Source organism: Platalea leucorodia (genome assembly GCF_965183815.1).
Source record: "Platalea leucorodia genome assembly, chromosome: 6".
NCBI lineage: Eukaryota > Metazoa > Chordata > Aves > Pelecaniformes > Threskiornithidae > Platalea > Platalea leucorodia.
In genome coordinates this window covers 61,031,272-61,056,892 of record NC_138828.1, presented here as the reverse complement: position 1 = coordinate 61,056,892, position 25,621 = coordinate 61,031,272, and the positions used below count along the sequence as shown (strand labels likewise).

Below are 25,621 nucleotides of genomic sequence, written 5' to 3'. Positions count from 1 at the left end.
AGTAGAAGATTTTAAAAAAAATTACTCTTGAATTTGTAATTGCTCTGATAAGTTGTTTCACATTCTGACAATCTGTGTTTGAGTGGCCAAATAGGGCGTATTTCCATTCCAGATATTTTTTTGTGGTTGCATTCATTTGTCTTGTATAAGTTTCTTTCTTTTTCAGGTAAGCACACTAAGAGGATTACTTGTGGTTGTTGGAGTACTGAAAACCTTCTGGCTCTAGGCGGTGAAGACAAAATGATTACTATAAGCAATCAGGAAGGGGATACTATAAGACAGGTAGTATTTATAACCCCCATTTGATTTTAAGGCATACATTAATACTGCTGGTTTCCAAGAAAGCTGGGACCTATGGGAGCTTATGCCTTTTCAATCCCGCTGCTTTCAAGGACAAGGAGCCTTTAGGAAACCTGTAGGATGAGGGCATATCTAAACATGTGAGCCTCTGTGTTATGCAACATGATTTATGATATTAGAGTCTCTGCAATTCTGCTGTGGTCCTGCCTAAACATGCTTCTCATCCTTGATCCTGATCTGTATCTGTTACAAGAGGATCCTATGAGTGCAGTCTTAGGTTGACTTCCCCAGTAGCGGCACAGGACAGCTCTCACGTGGCTGTTTATCAGGTCTTTAGAAAGTACTTTTAGTGCTGGTTTTGCTTTAGATTGATTAAACAAAGATCTTTCCTCTGATGTGCAAGGATTACTCCTAGGCTGGACCTCCATTGCATTGCTGAGAGGCTGATTCCAGTGCTTCCTCCAAGTACACTCAGATGCTATAATCAAGCATTCTGTTTGTTTACATACATCACAGTCCTTCCGAGCAATGACAGTTGCTGCATAATGTGCAAATGAATATAATTCACTTTTTTAACTTTAATGAACAGTGTTTCATTCAAGATTTTCAGAGAACAGATCTTTCGTAGTTCATTTCATATGCTTCCATCTTTATGTCTGAAGATCAAAATTGGAGAAGAATACCCTAATAAGTTTATCAGAGTATGTCTGTGCTTTAAACTAGCTGGCTTAGGTAGTAGAAGCAGTGTAGCTGAGACAGCAGAGACCTAAGCAAGTCTTGCTTATGAGATGTAACCTCATATTGACTACAAAAGCAACAAGATTGCTATCACTATCTAAATCAGATCAGGTATGTCCATATTAAAATGCATTGTAAATATTTAGCCTGTATGCCTTATTCTTGGTCTTCCTTCTTTGAATGTGCATTGGAGTGACCTTATTTGTACTCCTTCAGTTAGTACTGTCTGTCTAATATCATCTTGCAAGTCTTCTTCCTGATCCGGATCTTTCCTTCTCTATTTGGCTTTGTATTTCTAACTGTTTCCTAGATAATTTTTCAGTATATTCTGTGATAACATGTTATTATGGTCCAAACTGAGGTCATGTTTTCTCCAACTTTTTTCTTAGTTTTGGTACTAAATGCAATAACAACTCTATCTATCCATCTATCTATCTATCTTCTATCTATCTATCTATCCTTAACACTAAAATGTACAGGGCAGGAATAATGCAATTATTTATCATCAGTATTTGCTACATTAACTGTTGATTTCTCAATCTGAACTTCTTTCTTGCAGACCTCAGTGAGCTCAGATCCCAGTGATATGCAGTTCTCAGTTATGAAGACTGATGAAAGAATATCAACCAGGGAAAGCACAGTAAGAAATCAATACAAAATGCTGCAAAAAGTGTTAATCTGATGTTTCTGCTGGCAACCAGTGTGGGCCAGGATGCAATTTGTTCCTCCTTGACTTAAAATTTGGTGTTGAAGATTTTTTTTTTTCTTTTGCAAAACTTTCCTTTAAAGTAAAGCCACACCCCTTTGTTCGTTAAGGATGTGTTCATGGAAAGTGCAGTGGATAGAAATATGACAGATAACAGAGCAGTTTTGCAGTGGTAGTTAACATAATAGATGGAGCTGTGTGCAGGAACTTAAAGAAATACTTGCAATATAAATATTGAACAGTATATGCAATGTGGCAGATGGAAATGCAGCAGGATTGGCAAAATTGCGGAGATGCTGCCTTTCAGAGGGCAGTTGTCAGTTTTGGGAACAGATCACTGCTCTCTAGGTTTTCATCTCATGCAAACCTCAGCATCAATGAGACTAAAAGCCCCAGTGTCAGTCCTCTGGTGTGAGCATTATCCTGTCTCTGTCTAAATGGCTACAGTTTCATTGTCTTCATCGTCTTTCTTGAATGAATCAAAGTCCATCAGATAAGTCAATGGTGAAGTACAGAAAAAAGGGGTAATGATAACTATTAGCAGAGCATGTTATTGAATGATCAGCAATGAAATACCAAGACAAGACATAGAAAATCCATGGATAGAAAAGTGGTACTGTGTTAGAATTTGTCCAGATCTATATACTTATACAGCATAATTAAATTCTCACGGTCAGATTTAATCTATGGAGTATAGGTGTCAAGAAGGAATTTTTCCCCATGTTCACATTGACAAGGACCTGTAGGAGTTTTTTGCCTCTCTGCATGGAGTGAAATGTTTTCCACTTCCTAGGGAAATTTAATTAACAGATATTTTGAAAATGCAGGAACTGAGGACTTCAGCCTTGATTTCTTCTGCTGCTTCCTGGGGCACGCAATAACCTGGGCTTTGCAGGTTTTTCATTGCAGCTCTCAAGTTTGCTGTAAAATGTTAGGGAACATTCTGTAATTCTGTAGTTCTTGGTGTTTGTGCTTGGACGGTCTGTCAGCAGATCTAAAACACGTAGCATTTATTGTCTAGGTGTCTGTTGTTGGGGGGGGGGGGCTTGGCTTGATAACGATCATTTCCAGGCTGTTAGTTATGACATCAGAAAAAAAAACCTGCAGGTTGGATCAAAATAAGTAGTACTAGAGTTAACATCTTGCTCTGCAACATAAAATAATTCCTGTAATTTCTTAGAAGATTTTAAGAAATAGTATTTCTTAATACTTCATCATTAAGCTGCAATGGAATTATAAGCAAACTGTTTTAAAAGACAGAAAACATACTTTTTATATTTGGGGTAACTTTAGGGATTACAGGTCAGAATTTGAGTTTGTAATTCTGGATGAATGGATTTTTATGTCAACATATGCCTTTTCTTCTGTTTGAAAATACCAGCTTTGTATTTCATTTTTCCAGCTCTTACTTTAGGAATAAACCATTGTCTCCTTTTTAGACAAGGAGAGCTGGAACAGAAGGGAATGTAAAGCAAACTTGTAAATTGCCCTTCAAAGTACCTTTGTCAAAGACTAAGGTGAAACAAGCTGCTCCTCCTTGCTTTTTCTAAAATGAGTGTTTGACTCTTGCCTGCCAATAACAGACACTCTAACGGAAATAATGTTAAAACCCCCCCCCGAGTTCAACCTGTCTTCCACTATGAAGTCCAGCATCTCTATGGAGTTCATCAAATAAAATGCACTCAGACTGATATCAAACTGTAAATATTGCGTGTTTAATACACACTGAACAGGCTGTTTCCTTTGGAATTGTCTTTCTGTCTTTGAAATCTCAGCAAGTTACTTGAGATAGCAGTGTTGTGATAGTCTTCCCTTCAACCTCCCAGATAAAAATTCTGTGGATCAAAAAACACATCATAGTTCAAGTGAGAGTAGTCCAACAGGATAACTCCATGTGACCTGCTGCCTTTTCCTCTGAGAAAATGGAGCTGACTTGATGCTTCTGTAGGGAAGAGTCTTGAATTTGAGATGTGTGTTCTGCTGGGCTTGCGTTTAGATCTGTGAACCACTGGCTCACAAGGGGAATGTCCTGAAATCTCTTTCACTGTTGATAAAGATTCAGAATTCAGATCCATGGGATTCTGAAGGATTATTGAAAGTCCTAAATCTCATCTTTTAGTGAAGATGTAGGGCCTTATTTTAAAGTGATGCCATTCTTATCAAGTTAATTTTTCTTTTCATTCATTGGCAGGTAAGTGTAGTGGTCGGCAAGAAGACTCTCTTTCTTTTTAATTTGAATGATCCTGATAACCCGATTGATCTGAAATTTCAGCAGCCTTATGGCAGTATTGTAACCTACAGATGGTGAGCAGAACTTTCTTAAAGAAGCATTCTAGTATTAACAAGCTGAAGATTTTCCCAGTAGTTCTGATAAACGCTGGAAATGAAATCATATATCCCTTGCTTACACTGGATTTTTCTTGGATGTATTGTAGCCTTTTTAATAATTCTTTTCCAAACACAAAGAAGTCTACGTTTTGTAATGTTTTACTTGACAATTCAATGGCTATAAAAGCAATATTTTCAAATATAATTTCTGTTGGTTTGCTCAGCTGTATAACACTAATACTGTTGCTGTCCTGACAGTAGGTTAAACTGAGGGTTTTATAGGTTGTTTTCTATGTGGATGAGTAACTGATGAAAGAGCTAGGGATGGAGTTGTATCCTTCAGCTAGTTTGTGGGTTTACAAAGTTGTGCAAAGTCCTTCCTGCTATGTAATCCAATTGGTAATATTCCTTTGAAGAAATCCCAAGCTGGAAGTTTCAACTCTGTACCCCAAAAGTAGCTGTACTGTTGCTATATCTTTGAATCATGACACCGTGTCTTTTAATGCCTGTTCAGTCAACGTGGAATTGACTTTTATCCCTTTACTCTGCAACTGTGTAAGAAAACCTGTAGCTATATACTTCTTAATTTATGGCCACGTGTCTAATAAGGCATACCTGGGCTGTTTCCCTTGCAATGATTTTTTTGCAACTAAGCTGATGAGATGTTGTTTGAATTCATCCTTACACGCTGTAACTATTTCTGCCTTAACCTCATTATTTCTACTTGACACTATGAAAAGTAAACAGACTATTCACAAATACAGATTGTAGCTTTGGTACTTCCACTGTGTTTGCAGTAGCATGCCTTAAGGGCACAGTGACTGGCATTATTATTTTTAGCATAGCTTTTGTTGGGACCAAGTCAGCCAGAACCTTGAAATGGAAGTTTCCATCCTCTGGCATGCTTATTCCAATGAAGATACCAGAGGTCTTTCTTCTGGCATCACTGCCACGTATGCAGCTTGCTGAAGGTAAAGTGGCATTATAGAATGTAGAAGAGAGAATAAAGATGACTTATGAGTGAACTCTGGGGACAAACGTGGTTTTGTCTTTCAAGAACCTTTAGTTGATTTTCCCTTAATCTATTTAATGTTATATTGTTCTACATTATATATATCAATTCCCATAATTTGATTATTTTTCCTATTAAAGGCGGGCACTGCCAGTTACCCCAGTAGTCTGAAAGAAAATGCATTTTGCGTATTGTATAAATAGATCTCTCTTCTTAATTGTTGTTCTTTTTGTAACAGGTATGGTGATGGCTACATTATGGTTGGTTTCTCACGAGGGTGTTTTGTAGTCATTTCTACACACATTCGTGAGATAGGTCAAGAAATCTTTCAAGCTCATAATCATAAGGATAATCTAAGCAGCATTGCTATATCACAGTCATTAAACAAAGCTGCATCATGTGGAGACAATTGGTAAGTGGTAGTTTTATACCTAAAGCATGGAATTCATTTCACATAACTGTAACTGTTAGGCATTAAAGCAAGGCTCTCTAAGAAGTCAGTGCAGAGAAGATGAGACGAATTGCTCTGTGGACCTGCCTCTCTTCCTAAAGTTAAGAGAAGCTAATTTTGACTCAAATCTCTGCAATTGTAATTAACTTTATTGTAATTAATCGTAAACAAAAAAATTAATTAAACTTTAGTATAGATTATTCCTTTTGCTTCTTTCTTTTTCTGCTATGTTATTTGGCTACAAAAATATCAAAATTTCTTTACTATGGTTTATTGATTGGACATAAACATCTGCTTAGCAATAGGAGAACAATTTGTTTGAAGCTGTACTGAGTATGCTGATATCCTGATACCCTCCTCCCTGGTGTTTGGTCTTACCTGCAATCTAGACAAAAGTATAAATGTGTAAGCAGTTAAAGAAAAAAATAGTTAAAGAGACTTGAGTTTCTCCAAAATACGTTGTGTGTATGATAGAGCATCTCCTGTAGCTCCTCGTCTGCTACTCCCTGATTCTGTGATGTCTGAATTCTTCAGCAAAAAAGGAGCTGAGTGGTGGTAGGAGTCAGGCCGTTCTGTCTGTCCTCAGTTCTGTGCATGACCTTAACAGACTGCCGATTTATGACACTTGCACATCAAGAGTGGTATAACTATGAGCAAAACATGGTGCAACTTCAAGCACTTCAGCTATTGTATTATTTCTTTAAGGGGTTCTTTAGCATATATTGAGTAACATGACAGCATAAGTAAACTCTCACTCTGTCCCTTTTAATGTGAAGCAGGATTGAAAGCTAGTTTTTTGCATCTGTGTTTCAAGCAGTGTTTGTCCATCAGGAATGTGTTTTTAACCTAACCTGTATTGTAACAGGTCAAAAGGGAATAATAGTGTGTGTTTCCCACCCCTAAGTTCTTTTGAATTGGATTTATGCCTTTTCCTCAAATTTTAGTTCTCTGAGCAAATCTTTTTTTACAGTGATAGTGATATACTAGTTAGAGTGATGGATAACAATGAGTCTGTGTTGGTCTTTAGGAAACGGAAGGCATTTTGCATTTGCACTCTATTTTTTGCTTCATTAGGCTGTCTTGATTGGGTTGGGTTTCTTCCAGTTTATGATGACTGAGATTTATATTAGTGAGAATGAATGTTTATTTTTGTTTTAGCATTAAAATCCATGATCTGTCAGACCTGAGAGAAATGTATGCCATAATAAACTTGGATGATGAAAACAAAGGTATGTTAACAGTGCCCACGAGGACAGAAATTTTTACAAGTTAAGTAAAACAGAATTTTGATGGTGACTCTCTTTATGTGAAGAAAGTACTGTTGTTGGAAAAACTGTGTAAATACATAAATCATAAATTTATGATACATAATATCATAAATTTTTTCTTTCCCAACTTGTGTTTATTAGGTGACCCATAGCAAAATGGGAACATATTTTGTGTTCAAAGTATAGAGAATTACAGCTCTCAGAATATTTGATCAGTGTTTTGATTTTTTGAATCTGTAATACAGTATATTCAGATTACTAAAATAATATACATAACTGGTTTCTGCTTCTTTCCATGTTTTTTTTAGTGGGTTTTTTTTATGCTTTTCAGCATCTCTTGTACTGACATATGATACTTAATCTGTTCTCATCCTGATATACAGGATTTGTGCCTGTGGTTTCCAGAACATTGTTACAAGACTATGTTCTTGGGTAATGAGTTACCACCATTATCTCCTCTTGTAATATCTGTAAATACTTCAGTTATTGTCAAGTCTTCACTCTTAGGAAAATGCTAAATTAGTAAATTATGAGTTTGGTTTGAGTGATTCCAGTTAATCTTGGAATTGTATTAATTGGTTATGTTTGAGTACATTAGTACATGTATTTCTAGGTATGAATTCCTACCATTTTCACATTTTAAAGCAAAATAATTGTTTCTTGGTTTCAGTAGTTAAAGAAAGGATTTTTTTTTTAATTTTTTTTTTTTTTCTCCTTCAAAAACTTGTGAATATTTTAGGTGTAGATCAGCTGGCTTGGACAGATGATGGACAGTTGTTGGCAGTATCTACACGAAGAGGATCCCTCCATGTTTTCTTGACAAAGCTTCCAATCCTTGGAGATGCTTGCAGTACACGGATTGCATACCTCACTTCTCTTCTTGAAGTCACTGTAGCCAATCATGTGGAGAGAGTATGATAACCTCTTCCTTTTAAACTTCATTTAGATATAAGTAAAGTAAGTATTAATAGTGGATGAAAATTATTTTATTTTGTTTTGTTTTCTTACAGGAGTTACCAGTCACAGTCTCTGTTGAAGTAGAGCCCAGTTTTGTTGCTATTGGTGTTTATCATTTGGCTGTAGGAATGAACAATCGGGCTTGGTTTTATGCACTTGGAGAGAATAGTAAGCATAAATTTAGTTCTCTTAAAACTACTGCATCATTGTGTCTTTATGAATTCGGTATTGTGTTTAGCAGTTCTGGACATTCCACATTGTACAGTAACAACTTGAATTGCCATATGGTCCTGTTAGGACCAGGTAATGATCTTCACAAACTGAAGCAGTTATGACAAGGCATTGTAAGTAACAGAAATAAAAACTTCAGGTTCAAGGTATTGGTAATGAAATGTAGACTGTTTCTTTTTTGTTTTTGTTTTTTTTTCAGATCATGTTGTTAACCAATGAAGGACTTTTAGGCTTTTGAGACATTACTTGACCATGTCTTTAAATACTAAGTTTGGCAAAGTACCTAGGGACTATATAATCAGAGGGTTTAAATTCTCAGTTTGGTAGATGTTAATGTTGTTTGCGTGGGGTAAGGTAAAATTGGTTATGCTATGTCCAAATTTTAGGCAGTGAATCTAAAGCTTTCATGTCTCTCTAAGCATCATCTTTTTTGACTAATAATAAATTCCATCAAAACTGTTAGAATACTAGTCAGAGTTACATAGGAAAAGAGTTTCTTTTGTACTTTCTAATCAGTTCTCTGACTGCTAAGAAAGTCTCTTTACATGTGACTTGTCCTCTCTCTGCTTAGTTGTGAGTTTTTCACATCTGGTTACTCAGCTGCAAATTTAGATGATGATAACTGGAGACCTATACAAAACCAAACTATTTTTACCTTTTCTTTTCTCTTTGAATTTTTTAGATGTAAAAAAGCTTAAAGATGTCGAGTACCTGGGGACAGTAGCAAGTATGCACCTTAATTCTGATTATGCCGCTGCTCTCTTTGAGGGTAAAGTCCAGTTGCATATGGTAAGAGCTCTGGCAATTTGGAGTGCTGAACTAATGAGTTGATCTAAGCTGAACAAATTAATGTTATTTTTAAAATGAGAGAAAATTGAGTGATCTTCAGTTAATGGAGATAAAAATTAAAAATTCTTTAGATTTTTTTTTTCTGGCTAATTAAAATATAAAGCTGAGTTCCTGTAGACTTTAGAAGTACAACCTAGTCTAGAACAGATGAAGAAAAAGTGTTTTCTTGTGAACAATTTAACAAGTTTTATTTTAAAAGTCTCTGTGGGAGTGTGACAGAAGTAGATGCTGTGTTTTTAAGGGATGCACATGCAAGTTTGTTTTCATCTCATCATTTCCTTACAGTTTGATAGAGGCAAAACTGTGATACCTCATTGTTAACAGTGGAGTTTTTCAGTTCATTCTGTTCTTTATATTTAGATAGAAAGTGAAGGTTTGGATGCTCAGGAAGAACGAGAAACTCGACTCTTCCCAGCAGATGATGATAAATACCGAATTTTGTGCCATGCTTTAACTAGTGACTTTCTCATATATGGTACAGATGTGAGTATTACTTCTGTTTTTAAAAATCCGTTTAGATGCAGTATATTTCTGTCTGAATGATTTGGATTATTGCTTGTACTTTTAGCAAAAAAATTGTGCTTCTGAGAAGCTTACAGTGGATTATTTTCTACGCAAGAACTTACACAAATACAGTCAACATTGCATCCAACTTCCTTTGCTGCTTTTATAAGAGATGCACTGGCAGGAAGGTTAAGCTTTGCTTTTACTGGTGTTTGTTGCAAAACACTGATTTTAATAGCAGAATTTAGTTCTGTTGCATTAGTGAGAGGGTTGGCAATCAAACTATCTTCCAAGTATAAGAAGAAACATAGCACTTGCCTTGCAAATTTGTTGATCTAGGTGGCGATGTGATAGATGTGGTCAAAAAGGTATTGAGGTAAACAAGTAGGATAGCATAAATGGAAGCATTGACTTACTATTGAAGCCTTTGCCTGAAGAGAATTTTTTTTAGGTGTTTCAACAAAGATAGGAATTAGGAGGGCACTGAAGAAGGATGTGAACATGCTTATGGATTTTTCTGGAGATTTTCCTATGCGTGAGGGGTAGTTTCTTTGCTTTTAGTATTTTCTGGCACTGGGAATGCAGGGCACATTTGGCATTGTAGTATTATGATCTTTGTGATACAGACTGATGTATTGACCTTCCAGAGGAAAGGCAGAATCACTGTCAGTGGTGTTCTCACAGGTTTAATAACATGCGTGATTTTGCAGCAGTTGTCGGCTTTGCCACCTCCTCAGTACCTAAACTGGTACTAATAAATTCGAAGTACTAAATTTGCAACTGATCAATTTGATGTGTGTGAATTTTACAATTGACTTCAAAAGCTGCCTTTTACTTTCAGTGTCCTTCTTTGTGCGACACTGATTGAAATATAACATTAATCACAACTCAGTTTGATTTCTTTTCTCCCCTGAATTAGGTACATCTGTTCTTAAGAATGTGTGGTTCTTCCTTGGAGGCAAATTTTTCAGCTTTGTTTGAATGTTAAGCTTCTCTCAGCAATGAGACAGGCATTTCCCCTGTTTAGAGAACTGCACAGTAAATACAGCTTGTCTCTGCAAAGCAGAGTGAGATAAACAACAAAAACAACAGAAAACCCCTCAAACCTCCAGCTGGTTTTCCCACCCCAAAAAAAGCCTCAAGTTTTCCTGTCCTGCCCAAAACCAGCTGTGAATGAAGAAGGAAGCAAAAAAATCCACCTGGAAGTATTTTTCTTTAAACACCGTTCATGCTCAGCACTCTCAGATGGGAGAAGCTACAACCAAGTTAATTATCTACTTCCCACTTACTGATGTCATTATTAGCTTTTTCTATTATTTCTCATTAGACTGGAGTTATTCATTATTTCTACATTGAAGACTGGCAATATGTGAATGAATATCGGCATCCTGTCAGTGTGAGAAAAATTTTTCCAGATCCCAATGGAACCAGATTGGCTTTCATAGATGACAAAAGTGATGGCTTTGTCTATTGTCCAGTAAGTTAGGGTGGGATACCCATACAATTTATTTACAAGCAGGCTCTTCAACTATATAGTGTTTTTAATAGAGAATGAAGAAGCTTTTGTCACTCCAACATGTATGCTGGTAGAAGAAATTGCCAAGGAGGATTGAAGATAACTTAATGGTAATGTAAGGAAATAAAATCTGTCATACTAGATCAGGACAATTTCATTATACTAAATTCCTGATCAGTAATTTTCAGAAATATATGTGCTTGTGTATTCAAATACAGGTATTTTAGCCGTCTAACAAGCACTGCCAGTTTCACTGCCTGCCCGCATACCTTTTTTCTAAGAAAAGTAAATAATATTCGTATAATGTGCATTTTCTCCATTTACTTCCCTTCTGAATTAAACTATTCTGTTATTCAGAGTCGCTGCTTATAAGAAAACTTTTTTAAATACAATTTTCATATTTCTGCACTATTTATATTTTTATATTTAATAAATAATAAATTTAAATACAATTTAATTAAATAAAAGTAATGAATTATTTTTAGTCATAACTGGGATTAATATTTAGTTTGTCTCCTTAGTCACTTGCTAGTAATTTTACTTTTGCATTATTTGTAGGTAAATGATAGATTATATGAGATTCCAAACTTCTCACCAACTATTAAAGGAATCCTGTGGGAAAACTGGCCAATGGATAAAGGTGTTTTTGTTGCTTTTGATGATGATAAAGTATACACTTATGTTTTTCATAAGGATGCCATTCAAGGTACTGTAAATGCTTTTAAAAATATATTCACTATTTTAATTAATAAAGTAAAACATGTTGTGAGTCTTCACTTGTCTTAAATATTTTCATAACTGCATATAGAAATTAATAGTACTACAGAAGTTTTGAAGTGCAACTGATGAATAGAAAGCTAGTTGCTTTGTAGGTTTCTCTGTAAAGCTCCAACAAGGCATTTTGGTCTTAACTCCCTAAACTTCTTGCTATTACAGTATTTCATCTGAAATTTACACATTGTGCTTGAATTGTATTTTGAAATGTTCATGAGAAAATCTTAGGATCAGGGTGACAAAACTTGTATTTACTTACACTGTTAACCAAAATTGTAATCATGGCTATTTTTGTCTTTGTGACAGAGAAACATTAAGAAATTTACCTACAAACATTTGGAAAATGACCTTACAAGTTTAGAAGATTTAAGTTATTTACTTATTTACTTTACTGAAAAATATGTGTTGTAGGGTAGATGGTGACTACCAGAATTAGAGACCTTGAATTAATGCCCTGCAAATCTACATTATTTCAGCTGTGACTACTTGCTATACTTTTTACCATGTAGCGATTTTTTAAATGATGTCTTCTTTTCTTCCTGATCTTTGCACCTAGGATCAAAGATTATTTTGGCAGGTGGCACGGAAGTCCCTTTTTCCCATAAACCTTTGTTGTTGTATAATGGAGAATTAACTTGTCAGACTCAGAGTGGGAAAACAAACAATATCTATCTAAGCACTCACAGTTTCCTTGGCAATTTGAAAGACTTTGGACCTAATGAGCTGACACAAATGCTTACTCAGACTTTAATGTTGAAAAGGTACATCTGTGTTTTAATTATATTGTGTAAATTGTTTTATTCTGCGCTTATAGTTTAATACAGCATATCCTGGTGATTTTAAAATGTCATCCTGAATATTGGTAAATTAGATTGATCCATGAGTCCCTGTAGCTGTGTATGCAGACCAAGCAAAATAAGTTGCCTAGAGGTGCTTTATTTTTTTTTCCACTGTCAAGTAAAAGCTAAAATAATTTTTTTCAAGACTGATTTGGGGTTCAGTGACAGTGGCTCTTCCAAAACTGGCTGAAGGTGCTTCTTGCATACTCCCCTCCAACTGTAATGAAGCAATGCAAAAGCAGCATAACAGAAAGAATGCCAGAGTATGGAAAGCAGATGGTTTCCTGAAAAAAATGTGGTAGAAACAGGAGAAACAGAACTGTAAGTTATGCATTTGTATTTCTCCTTTCTTCCTGAGACATCTCTCTCTCCATGGCTTAGAAGTAAATGCTTTTTATATTTTCCTTACCATAGTATTAGGAAAAAAAAGAATTGAGAGGGAATTTTAGGTGCGAGTAATACTAGTTTTAAATGCGTTTTACCTTCCATAGGTTTTCTGAAGCTTGGGAGGTGTGCAGACTTCTGAATGACCAGTCTGGTTGGAATGAGCTGGCCAAAGCTTGCTTACATCATATGGAGGTGGATTTTGCAATACGTGTTTATCGGACATTTGGTAATGCTGGGATGGTGATGTCACTAGAGCAAATAAAGGTAAAATGTAAAGTCCCTTTTAGATACGAAATACAGTGATTTAATTCTTCTTCAAGAATTGCTGAATTCTTATTTTTGTGGCGATTTTGGTTTTTTTTAATAAAGGTGAATTATTTTCAAGGGAGTTAATAGTTATAGAAGAGAAAGCATCCAAACCACGTAACTCGTGCTGGTTTTCTCTTGAAGTGGTTGCAGTCTCTACTGGAATACACAACATTCCTTTTTGCATTTGCTTGAGAGCAGGAGAATATATTCATGTCTCAGGCATTTGGAGCCTCTTTTTTGCTTCGTTATTTTTGAGAAAATGTTTAAGGCTGCTATTATTATTTTTAAAAAAAAACAACACATTGCAATTATACATCTAAAAGTGTGCATAAAATAGTACCTTAAAAATATACTTCTGCAAATTGCTGATTCTAGACAGTGTAAGCTCTAGTGGCTTTGAGCTACAATAAGAAAGTAGGGGCTTTCTCTGGTTTGTAGAATCCAATACACATGGTTGTAGACTGTAAGAATATTTTGTTTTACTGTGCTTACTAGATTATGTTACTTAACAATATTTTTTTTCTTTTGGACTACTTTTGCACCTATTACATCTTTTTACAGGGAATAGAAGACCACAACCTTTTAGCAGGACATCTTGCCATGTTTACTAATGATTTTAATCTGGCTCAGGATTTATATCTGGCATCCTCCTGTCCTATTGCTGCACTTGAGGTATTCATTTAAGATGTGTAAATTTTTTGTTGTTGTTTTCATCTCCACCTTAATGTTGGAATATTTTACCTTCTGACAATTCTGCCCTTTTATGGTTTTGTTCTTGCCATTGTGTGACTAACAGACGTTCTTTTAGGATTAATGTGTCTCTCTCAAATTGTCTGAATCTTTCTAGAATACTAGCTCTATATTTGTATTTAGAATAATTTAAAGTTCATATTAGAATTCAGAATTTGATACTTGCATCAGAAATGTTACTGTTCTTTGTTAATAGATGCGAAAAGACTTGCAACACTGGGACAGTGCACTTCAGCTGGCTAAGCGTTTGGCCCCAGACCAAATCCCTTTCATATCAAAGGAATATGCAATGCAACTCGAATTCACGTAAGTTCTCTTGTAAAATTGCAGTATAATAATATTAAACCAATACTCATGCTCACTAGAAGAACATAGAATTGAGATATTTCAGCTGACTGCATTGCTGAGAGAGGATTCTGTGAGGTCTTGCAGCTATAGTACAAGTAAGAGTAGTTTTGAAGGAATACTTCATGCTAGAGATATCTGTTAGCAAATAATAGTTACTTTTGATTAATTTCAGTATATCTGGGTTCTTTGCAACTGATAGGTCCACTATATAATAATATCATCTTCTAAATAAATACTTTGTTGCAGGCAAGTACTTGGAAAATAGAGTAAGTTCACACAATTTAACACTTCTTACATTGGACAAAAGCCTTGTCTTTTGCCTATCTTTCCTTAAAAACACAGTAGCCTTCATTTTCATACATATTTTAGGTAGCGGAGTGTAGTGTCAAAGTTCAAGGCTGCCAGTCCCTGAAAGAGAGAAGGTATTAACCATTTGCCATGACTTTAAAGTCTATTTTATAGCTAATTGTTCCCAGATGAAACCTAGTCTGTTTAATGTCCAAACCAAGAGGAAAAACTCTTATCTATTAATGGAGTTTCTAGACAGGTCCTTCCCCCTGACAGTGCCCCTGGCACTGAGAGAGGACACTTGTTGGTCACAGAAGGGAAGGAATGGAGGCAGTTGAAGCAATGCAACCATCTGTAACTTGAGTTCTGAATGTACTTAAGGAAAAAAAAATTGCCTTTGTTTTTATGTTGTGAAAATTCTAAATAATTTTAGAAGGTTAGTTTCATTTATCTTGCAGAAAAATGTGGAAGTAGAGTTGAGATTATTGAGGTGTATTGTGCAGGTAGATTCTTTGCCTGTCTTTCAAGGGAGGTTTATTGGTCTCAGTATAACGGAACTGAGAGATGGACTGCCTCTGACTAATAGCTTGATAAAGTGCATAGGAAGTGCCATGACATACTGTGTAACTGTCCATCTTTTGCATACTTCACATCCTTGTATGGAGTCATTATGTCTAAAGCAAGACAGATACACGCATAATCTATGTGGTAGAAAGGTAACCATCTCATCCTATTAAAAATATTCTTCCATATAACTTCCAATTTTCTTTTAGGGGTGATTATATTAACGCTCTGGCACATTATGAGAAGGGAATCACTGGAAACAATAAGGTAATTCCTGTTCAGTAATGATAGCATTTGTACTATCATATGACACATTAAGTTGTCATGTTTCAGACTCATTTGAATTCATTTTTCTTTTATTTAGCTCTAGATCTGTATGACTGTTGCTTTTAGGATAGTAGTCTTTGCACTTCTCTTATTTTTAATATACAGCATGATGCCTTCTCTAGGTATAAAGCAGTATTGCCGTTGTATTAACATGACATAACTAGACTTAGGTTTTATAATTTGAGCAGTTTCGTAATAGACATGCAAACGTCATAAAATACTGCTAGGATTTTCATCGTTATAACAAAAGTCCTAGTTATTCCTTCCGTTCTTTACTGAATTGTTATCAATATAAAGACAAGCAAGGATTGTTTTAGAAAATAATCATCATATTCAGTAGATCCTCCCTTATTCTGGCATTATTTCCCCTAATATTTGCAAAATGTCTATTATGAAGCAGATTAAATGATAATAGGGGAACATAATAGGGGAAATAGCAATGTTTTCTGAATTCAAGCTTTCTGAAGCATCAGTGGCCTTACCACCTTACCACCTTTAAAAAAAAAATAAAGGAAATATCCTGCTTGTAGTTTCTCTTTTTCTCCACTGTTGGTTTTGGAGGAAAGAGGAGAGTAGTACTGAGCTGTCTGTAAGACAGATTCTTCTCATGTATGCTTGGTCTGGACAGATCTTGTAAGTAAAATGTAAAAATTAAAGCTTGAGAAGAAAACTAATCTGAGTTCTTCTAAATAAGTAACAGCTGCAGCTAGGCAAGAATTTTGAGACAAAAATTGATTTAACTGAGTCCATGTAATGTTTTGTTAATTTGTTTCAGTGTTTGGTTACTGTGGCTTTTGTGACCTGATATTTCTGATGTATAATGTATAGTTACTGCTTTTCATTTGATTGCCAGTACCAGGAACATGATGAAGCTTGCCTTGCTGGAGTAGCTCAAATGTCCATTCGAATGGGAGATATCCGTCGAGGGGTAAACCAGGCCATTAAACATCCCAGTCGGTTACTAAAAAGAGACTGTGGAGCTATTCTGGAGAGTATGAAGGTATTCAAAAGAGTTAAAGCTATGGCTGAATATGTGAATTCATTAAGCTATTTATTTATTTGTAATCTTAATTTAGAAATTATTTTTTAATGATTTCTAATATTGTAGCAATTTTCAGAAGCTGCTCAGCTGTATGAAAAGGGACAATATTACGACAAAGCAGCATCAGTATACATCCGGTGTAAAAACTGGTAAGTGCAAGTTTCAGGGAAGTGTTATATTTCAGAGGACGTGCTGTGGTGCTCTTTGGAAAGGAATGATTCTCTGAATAGTACAAATGTCTCATTAATTATGTTTCATTGATTTTATTGTCCCGCAAGCTTAAACAAGAACAGTGTTCTCTCAGAAGCTTATGTTAATTTAAATATAGTCTTACTGTAAATGGGAGTAAATGTCTTTGTGTGTGTGTGCACATGCGCACATTGAATTTAGTAATTTTATTCATGTAGTTACTGTTTAGTTCATTAAACTTCTTCAGTTATAAAATACATAGCTGAGACCGAATATTCAGACAGTTGGAAATTATTCTAAGTTGCTGGTTCAAGTGGAGTGTGTATCATGAGTAGTCAAAATTGCTGGCATTATGTTCAATACATTTTTAAATTTTTTTTAAGTGAATTTGATTATTGTCAATTTTCCAGTGGAAAAGTACAATTTACTGAGGGATTTAAGGGCTTAATTCTTGCCTAATTACATTTTATAGACTTCTAATATTAAGAACTGATTGAAGCAGAGATCAGAAAGCCCCCTTCTCTTTCATACGAGTGCTCTAAAAATTAGGTTAGAACATTATGTTCGTTTACTACGGAAAATTTTGTTCCATCATAGAAGTGTCAGTGGCATCAGAACAGACCAAGAGAACGCTTCATTAAGTAGGGTAGCTTGCATGTAATGGTAGCCTTGGTTTGGAAAGTGAGAGGTGCAAGCTTGGGAAGGTACAAGCAGAAGGAGGTTCAGTTTGGGAAGTGCTCTATCTTTTAGGCAGAGGTGAGATTTAAGGTCAGCCTCTCTTCAGTCTCTCATATCCCTTGTCTTGAAAGGCTCACTGCTTGGTTTGCTGGCTTTTATAGATCGTATCACTGTGTGCAACTCCTGAAGCTAGATTTATGGAAGGACTGACACAGCTCTCTATTCCTCCACACTCTGCTGTTATGGATGTTGTCGCTCAGAGAATCTAGTTCTAATTGCCTAGAGTCCTCTGTACAACCTACGGCCTTAAGCACACAATCACAGGAGTAATCGCAACTGCACCTGTACTGGTGGTCTTTTGTACTCTTTTGCACATTCTTTCAGGTTACAGGTTTAATACTGTGCTTCTTCTGTAGATTAATTAGAGAATACTGGAGGTAAAAGTTGTTGGTCTGGCGCTTCTTATGCTCGTACATCTCAAACTTAAAAAAGAGAAGATACTGTTCATCTTTAAGCCTGTATGTTCATGAAGAAGTCTATGATTTCCAGTTTTTACATCTATAAAGTGCAGCTTTTTGAAAATATTAAAGTGCCTTCAAAGCTTATACATTATGTTCAATTACTTCTTTTTTAGCCTCCTTTTAAGTGTTGACATCAATATGCCTGTTTTACTGGAGAAAATTTGAAATGCCATATATTTATTAAATAACTGTTATCTTGTCTTTCTAGGGCAAAGGTTGGTGAACTTCTTCCTTTTGTTTCATCTCCAAAGATTCACCTGCAATATGCAAAGGCCAAAGAAGCAGATGGCAGGTGCATTTTTTATAAAATTTTTTATATCTATTTTTATAAAGCATCTTGTTGTTATTATTGTTGTTGTTGTTATACATTACTCTTTTTGTAAAATAAATTTAAAAAACGGACTTTAAATTTTGCATAAAATAGCCTTGTGAAAATGAATTCTGAAATATGTAAAGCTAAGGTGTTGTGTAGAGATTTTAAACATAGTCTAAGGAAGGACCTTCCACAAGTATCAAAGATGTGTTTCTAATTGATTGTTTTCCTGTCTAAGCATTAATGATTTTTCTTAAAAAGACATTAAAAGATCTTAAAGTACTGCACCCCATGCAATATTCCACTTAGTAGAGTATTGAAGTTCAGTTTGTTTTTCACGACTCCTTAGCTGTGATTTTTAAAGGTCGTTCAAAGGGGGAATAATCATGAAAGAAAATTTTTCATTCTAGAACCAAATTACTGTTACATCTTGATGGCTGCACTTGCAAAATATTGAATAATGTGAAATTATTGGCTGAAATGAAAGCCCAAAATAGGTTATATTTAATCACAGAATGTAGTTTCTACTAGTCCTTACCTGTAAGTAAATGTGCTTCAGAATAATGATACTTGATAATATGAATCAGCACCAAAGCTAAATGTTTGCATCGATGAAACTAGAAAATACTATGTGTCAATTGCATAGCGTAAGAATGAGAAACTTCTTGATCTTGTTTACAGAACAGAACAGAAGTCTCATTTTCAAAATTGTATAACTAGTTATCATCTGTTTAGTTTTTATTGTTCTCTCACTCCCAAGTGATTTCATATGCAACTGATGGAACAGATGATGTTTGCTGATGGAACAGATGAACTGCTTTTAAGATACACCAAAAGGGATGCTGGCAGAGCAGGTCAAAAATAGTATTGTGGTAGACATTTTTCTGTTGTCTCTGCCTTTCATTCTCCCAAGAGAAAATGAAATAGAGACAAAAAACCATAGTAAGTGCAGAACAAGGCTATTACATGCAAACTGAAAGGAAGGTGTCACAGAATAACCTCTTGGAAATAAAATGCTGTATGTTTCTTTCACACTGTATTATAAAGAGTTATTTAAAAGTTAGAAGAAAACTGTGTGGAACCATTATTTTGCAGGTACAAGGAAGCTGTGATAGCTTATGAGCATGCAAAACAATGGGACAGTGTAATTCGACTGTATTTGGATCACCTTAATAATCCTGAAAAGGCTGTTAATGTTGTGAGAGAAACACAGTCTCTTGATGGAGCAAAGATGGTGGCCAGGTAATAATCATACTACACAGGTTAAAAAAAAAGGGTGAAAGAGGCCATACCTATTGAAAGTTGGTGAGGCTTGCTAACATATCAGACTCTGGTTATTGGTACTTGGCCAGTGACTATATATTTCAGTTTATTGATCTGAGTTCTCCAAAATTTGGACAACTAAGCAGGTACTGATTTTTTCCTTTTTTTACTTTCTCATTAAAATTATATTAACCTGAAGTAATAAGTTTAGACAATAATAAAAGTTGCCATGCTGTATTATTTATGCATACTAAGTTAATTTTAGTAAGCTATTTAAAATATTTGAGATATAAAATAAAATAGAAATGTATCATATTTGTATGCCACAAAATATACTATATTCCTAAAACATTTGGTGTATTCATTATGCTAATTAGTACTAAGGTATTAATTTGTTCATTCTGATTAGATTCTTTCTGCAGCTTGGTGACTATGGTTCTGCCATCCAGTTCCTGGTCATGTCCAAGTGCAATAATGAAGCTTTCACATTAGCTCAACAACACAACAAGATGGAGATTTATGCCGATATCATCAGTGAGTATTCCAGGTTAATAGTTTGCTTGCAATATGTTTTGCTGTTCTTTTGATTGGTTTAAACTAATGTGAAATCGTAAGACAAGGGGTGTGAAGTTTTGTTTCCCAGCCTTTTCCGTTTCAAGTCACAATGGACAGATTCGGCAATTTGTGTCTAATTCAGGCCTACAAGCTAGGCTTTGCTTTCAGCTTAGGTATCTCCCTTGGTCTTCAGTCTAGGCTGTTTTCAAACCTTGACTGTGCTAGAGCTTTTTCTGTTCTTTATCCATAGAGATAAAGCATTTGTCTAGACTATTTTCTTTTGGCCATTGAGGAATCCTTTTCTTTGACCTTCATATATGTAGTACTGCTTTTCTAAAACTGAGAATTTTACTGGTACTGTTCTTGATTTTTATGCCCTCTTTTCCTTTTTTCATGGTTCCATCTCTTTTCTTACACGTGTATGTCACTTGTCTTTCCTTTTTTTCCCTTTAAGGCCCTTCGTGGCCTCCTCTTGTCTCAGTGAGAAACAAAAAGGAAACCTTACTGAGAAGCTGACTTTCATCTCAGGCCATCAAGTCAGTCAGTGACCAGCTTGTCAATTTGCAAAAAATTTTATATTTTTCACCTGTGTCAGGCACCATTCTTTGTGGAAACAGTTCCACATATGTATCTACCAAATCATCTCGTATTTTCAATTAATCTCTTCCTTTAAAAAAATGTATTCTTGTTATGCAGGTTATAAAAACTTGGCAACAGCTAGCTTGGTGATGTACTGTTGCAGCTGCTTGTTAAGGTGACCACTATTGCTCTACTGTTCTTTATGCTTTCTTCCATCTCTCCTATCCAAAATAGGATGTCTCAAATTGTAATCTGAGTGGGTGGAAAAAGAGTTTAAAACTAACTTCAGAGTAGTGGCTGTCTTTGGTTTTGATGTGTACAGTAAAATGGAGTCTTGGTTAGAAGACTTAAGTAGTATTCCCTGCTACCACATGGTTACATTGGTCCTGATAGTCTTGCTCTGTGCAATACAGATATACTCGCATATTCTTAAACTGTGCAGATAATTCAGGTGATAATCTCCTAATCACTTGCTCTGTTTTATTGTTGCCAAGACATAATGGAAAAATTCATTAGTAAGTCATAGTTATGCCATTTTATTATGTCTGTTAAAAAAACAGAAATCTCATTATGGTGTAAAACCTATGGAAACAATTATTTCACTGCATTATTAGCTCCTAATGTCTGATATTTAGCCTTGATTAAATAGGAAAAAAATGTATAAGACATAATTTGAGTCTAGCTGGCTTTGGTTTTCTTTGAATGTCAGTAGAAAAAAGACATAGAACAGGAATTTGTTCCTAGGGCATTTATCTTACTTAATAAGAATACTCTGCTAGCATTGCTATCTATCTGTTGCAGGTTCTGAAAGTACTACCAATGAAGATTATCAGAGCATTGCACTGTATTTTGAAGGAGAAAAGAAACATTTTCAGGCGGGAAAATTTTTCTTGCTGTGTGGTCAATATGCACGGGTCAGTACTTAAAGGATAAAACAGTGATAGTTAAATGTTCATAGAAACTGTTCAAAATACCATACTTCAAAATCAGGGCAGTTCATAGTAGACTTTAGCTGCCTTAACTGATGACATACTGATATTTTTAAAAAGTGTAAAAAACATAAATAAACTATTTATGTTTGCAATTATCTGCATTGTATTCTGTGAATTATACACTGCCATGCACATAACTTTTTCATAGCAGTAGAGGCTCCAGGAGGATCAGTGATATACTGTTCTCAATGAATCTCTAAATGTCATGAACATAGAGGTAGAATTTATTTATATTTTATTAGCTCGACCAGTGAAGACTTGGTTGCTGACTAATTAATCCATTTAATACTGTAGCATGCCCTAACTTAAAGCTTTTTTTGAAAAAAGGAAATATGTTAACTGGAGTATGTCCGTTGACACACTTCCTTTTGATCAGTTACAAGTCAGTGAACTGACGCTTATTAAATCTTTGACTTTTGCGTACTGAACATATATCAAAAAAATATTACTGATTTTTGCAAATTACAGCCATTGTAGGTGACCAGTACTTCAGCTGGGGCATAGGGAGGGGTCCAACGGCACATTAACCATTAATTTCTTCTCACCATATAGCTGTGAATATCTTTCACAGTTAGATGAAGGTATGCACCAGAATTTGGCAAAGACTCAACTCTTTCTTGCAGGAGTATCTGTAAGAGCAGCTGCTACCTCTGTAGTGTATGTGGTTATCCTTACGGCTGTAAAATACAGTCAAGATAAGCATTCAGTCTGCCACTTGTCTGTCAAAACGCGGAGAGAAATAACTTGATAAAAATTAGGAAAATGTTAATTTCATGTGTCTCAGTTTTAACTTTTCTTCTGTATCATTTTAGGCATTAAAGCACTTTATGAAAAGTCCAAGCACAGAAGATAACTTGGCTATAGAAATGGCAATTGAAACAGTAAGCAACTTTGATAAAACAAAAAATTCTTCATCTTTTCAAGAAGTTTACCTTCAGTATTGTGACATTTTCCTAGCATCAGTGAGTGTGTTTGGACAGATTGCAAACAGAAGGAAAACTGTATCGGTAAAGGTGATATCTAAACATTAAAAAAGTAGAATAAGTTAATACACCAAAGGAAAATGTGTTTTCAGTCTTCAAAGGAGGGTTTATGAATTCATTCAGATTTTTGTGGTTGTGTGACAGAGACACCTGAGTTTGGAATTTTCGTTTTTAGCAATATCCATATACGATTTTTCAGTTTTGCTGATTTTTCCAGTCTGCACGCTGTGGTTACAGAGGTCAATATGCCTCCATTCTCGCTGTCTGTCACAGAATGGTTGAGATTGGAAGGAACCTCTGAAGGTCATCTGGTCCAGCCTCCCTGCTCAAGGAGGGCCACCTAGAGCCATTGCCCAGGACCATGTCCAGATGATTTTTGAATATCTCCAAGGAGGGAGACTCTACGACCTCCCTGGGCAACCTGTGCCAGTGCTAGGTCACCCTCACAATGAAAAAGTATTTCATGATGTTCAGATGGAACCCCCTGTTTTTCAGCTGGTGCCCGTTGCCTGTGGTCCTGTCACTGGGCACCATTAAAGAGAGCCTGGCTCCTTCCTCTTTGTGCCCTCCCTTCAAGTATTTATGTAATTGAGAAGATCCGCCCCTCCCCGAGCCTTCTCTTCTCCAGGCTCAACAGTTCCAGCTCTCTCAGCCTTTCCTCATGAGAGATGCTCCAGGCCCTTCATCATCTTAGTGGCCCTTTGCTGCACTCTCTCCAGTATGTCCTTCTCTCTCTTGTACTGAGGAGCCCAGAACTGGCCACAATGTGGCCTCACCTGGAATAGAGGGGGAAGGATCACCTGCCTTGACATGATGGCAACACTCCTCCTAATGCAGCCCAGGATACTGTTATCCTTCTTTGCTGCGAGGGCAGGTTGGTGACTCATGTTCAACTTGATGACCCCCAGGTCCTTTTCTGCAAAGCTGCTTTCCAGCTGGGTGGCCCGCAGCATGTAGTGGTGCCTGGGGTTGTTCCTCCCCAGGTGCAGGATTTTGCACTTCCCTTTGTTGAACTTCGTGAGGTTCCTGTCAGCCCATTTCTCCAGCCTGTCAAGGACCCTTTGGATGGCAGCACAGCCCTCTGGTGTATCTGCCACTCCTCCCAGTTTTGTATCATTAGCAAGCTTGCTAAGGGTGTACTCTGCCCCATCATCCAGATCAGATTGGACACCGTATTGACTCCTGGGGTACACTGCTAGTTACTGGCCTTCAACTAGACTTTGTATTATTGGTCACAACCCTCTGGGCCTGGCGATTCAGTCAGTTTTCAGTCCATGTCACTGTCTGCTCATCCTGCCCATACTTCATCAGCTTCTTTATGAGGATGTTATGGGAGACAGTGTCAAAAGCCTTTGTGAAGTCAATGTAGACAATATCCACTGCTCACTGCTCTCAGCTTCCACTATCAGGCAGAAGACCAGTTGCAGCATCAGTCTTACTAACACCTTTTGGTTTTCATCCTTGTTATCTGTAAAAATCTCTTTTCCATCCCTAAAAAAAGAAATTTGGGATGAAGCAATCTTTGCTTAGTTATTTTGCTCATGATCTCCAAAATTCTGTAGTCATCAGGTCCCCAGCTCATGCTGCACCTCAGTACATGTGAGCCTCCTCTGTTTCTTGTGATTCCCTTCTAGACAATACATGCTGGAAACCTGCCTAAGCAGGCCCATTGCCAGCTTCCATCCAAGCACCCACTGCGACTTTCACTTTCTGTCATCCAAATCATGCTCTGTTCCCTTGAAGAACCCACAGCTTCGAAAATCTTATTAGGTATCACTGGAGTTTTTTCAGACTCTTAAACAGTAGACCTGACTGCCAAGAGCTAGCACAGCCGCTCTTGAGGCCTTCCATCTCAGAACTGTTGGCAGGGCTTTTATGACTGAAGTCTGAGGTTTCTAATACTTTGCTCTGGATCCAGATGTTTCAGCCCAAATAAATAAGCCAAAGGCTATAAAACAGCCCAAAGACTATTGCTGCACTTGCACCATATGTATCCTTGTGGAATCTCAACATCTCAGCCATATTTTTGAGACCGTCTCTTCAACTGGCCAGATAGTGCTGGCTCTGTTCTAGTGACCAGCACTGAATGTTCCTCTGAGACACAAATTGTGCTGGGTTGATAGACAGCTTTGTGACAGCAGGCTTCAGCTCATGGTCCCTAAATTCAGATGCCTTCCCAACACTGAAGCAGAGGAACAGTTCATGCTGGTAGAGACCTATTTAATTACAATCCCCTGACATAACACATTAGAAAATAAATATGAACTACTACATGTCAAAGCTGATGAACCAAGTAATTATCTGGTTTGAACACAGAGAACTGAAAAAAACATGTTTTAAATATATCTAGTTTCAGTGTTTTTATGAAAAGCCTCCTCACGAGTAAGTATTTTTCCTTTCTCTTTCATATCATAATTTCTTCTGTCTTTATTTAATAGGTGGGACGGGCAAAAGATGAAGCCCTAACAAATCAGCTGATAGACTATCTTATGGGAGAGAGTGATGGCATGCCCAAGGTATTGTATTTTTATCACTGCTATTGTGTCACATTGCTGTGCTACAAGATCTTTTGAGGTTATTTTCTAAAATTTTTGGTAGACACAGATTGTGTTTTAGCTTGGTTTCGTTAAGGAGCAAGACTTAAATGATCCCTCTCTGAGTCATTCAGTAACTTCAGTTTCAGAAAGATAAGAAAGGAAGTAACTATCTTAGATAGAATCATCTTCTTTCTCCAAGCTTTATGAAGGCTGGTGGTTGGACAGAGGAGATTCAAATTAATGCTCATACTGAGGGAAAGAGACAAAACTTAGCTGTTTTTTCATGCCAGTTAGCCAGCTGGCTGTTGCCTTTCCCAGATGGACGGTCAGCATGTGTGTGTCTCAAGACTAGCTGTAACACTGTTCTCGCAGTGTGGGGAGTTGGTCTAACTGTTGCAGTGGAAGAAAGAAAAGTAGTAAATAGGAGGTGAAGGACAAAACCCCAAAGATCAGGCCACATTAGTTCCTGTATTCACACATCAAATTAAGACATAAAAAGTTGTGGACAGATTTTCAAAATTAT

The 25,621-nt window shown here is 36.3% G+C and overlaps 1 protein-coding gene across 1 annotated transcript in view; it reads left to right on the top strand.

Moving 5' to 3' along the window:
* Window positions 1-213: 213 nt before the first annotated feature.
* The window catches only part of WDR19 (WD repeat domain 19), a 40,094-nt gene continuing 14,686 nt past the window's right edge, over window positions 214-25,621 (top strand). Inside the window, exons 1-24 of the mRNA XM_082316259.1 lie at window positions 214-282; window positions 1,598-1,678; window positions 3,936-4,048; window positions 5,323-5,496; window positions 6,694-6,775; window positions 7,554-7,715; window positions 7,814-7,928; window positions 8,674-8,780; window positions 9,201-9,323; window positions 10,672-10,821; window positions 11,419-11,566; window positions 12,191-12,395; window positions 12,965-13,124; window positions 13,731-13,841; window positions 14,116-14,225; window positions 15,329-15,386; window positions 16,306-16,446; window positions 16,555-16,637; window positions 18,085-18,168; window positions 19,285-19,431; window positions 19,862-19,986; window positions 21,388-21,500; window positions 22,391-22,459; window positions 25,000-25,077. Coding sequence (XP_082172385.1) covers window positions 241-282; window positions 1,598-1,678; window positions 3,936-4,048; window positions 5,323-5,496; window positions 6,694-6,775; window positions 7,554-7,715; window positions 7,814-7,928; window positions 8,674-8,780; window positions 9,201-9,323; window positions 10,672-10,821; window positions 11,419-11,566; window positions 12,191-12,395; window positions 12,965-13,124; window positions 13,731-13,841; window positions 14,116-14,225; window positions 15,329-15,386; window positions 16,306-16,446; window positions 16,555-16,637; window positions 18,085-18,168; window positions 19,285-19,431; window positions 19,862-19,986; window positions 21,388-21,500; window positions 22,391-22,459; window positions 25,000-25,077 — 2,781 coding nt within the window. The 5' untranslated portion in view covers window positions 214-240. The remainder of the gene's footprint in view (window positions 283-1,597; window positions 1,679-3,935; window positions 4,049-5,322; window positions 5,497-6,693; window positions 6,776-7,553; window positions 7,716-7,813; window positions 7,929-8,673; window positions 8,781-9,200; window positions 9,324-10,671; window positions 10,822-11,418; window positions 11,567-12,190; window positions 12,396-12,964; window positions 13,125-13,730; window positions 13,842-14,115; window positions 14,226-15,328; window positions 15,387-16,305; window positions 16,447-16,554; window positions 16,638-18,084; window positions 18,169-19,284; window positions 19,432-19,861; window positions 19,987-21,387; window positions 21,501-22,390; window positions 22,460-24,999; window positions 25,078-25,621) is intronic.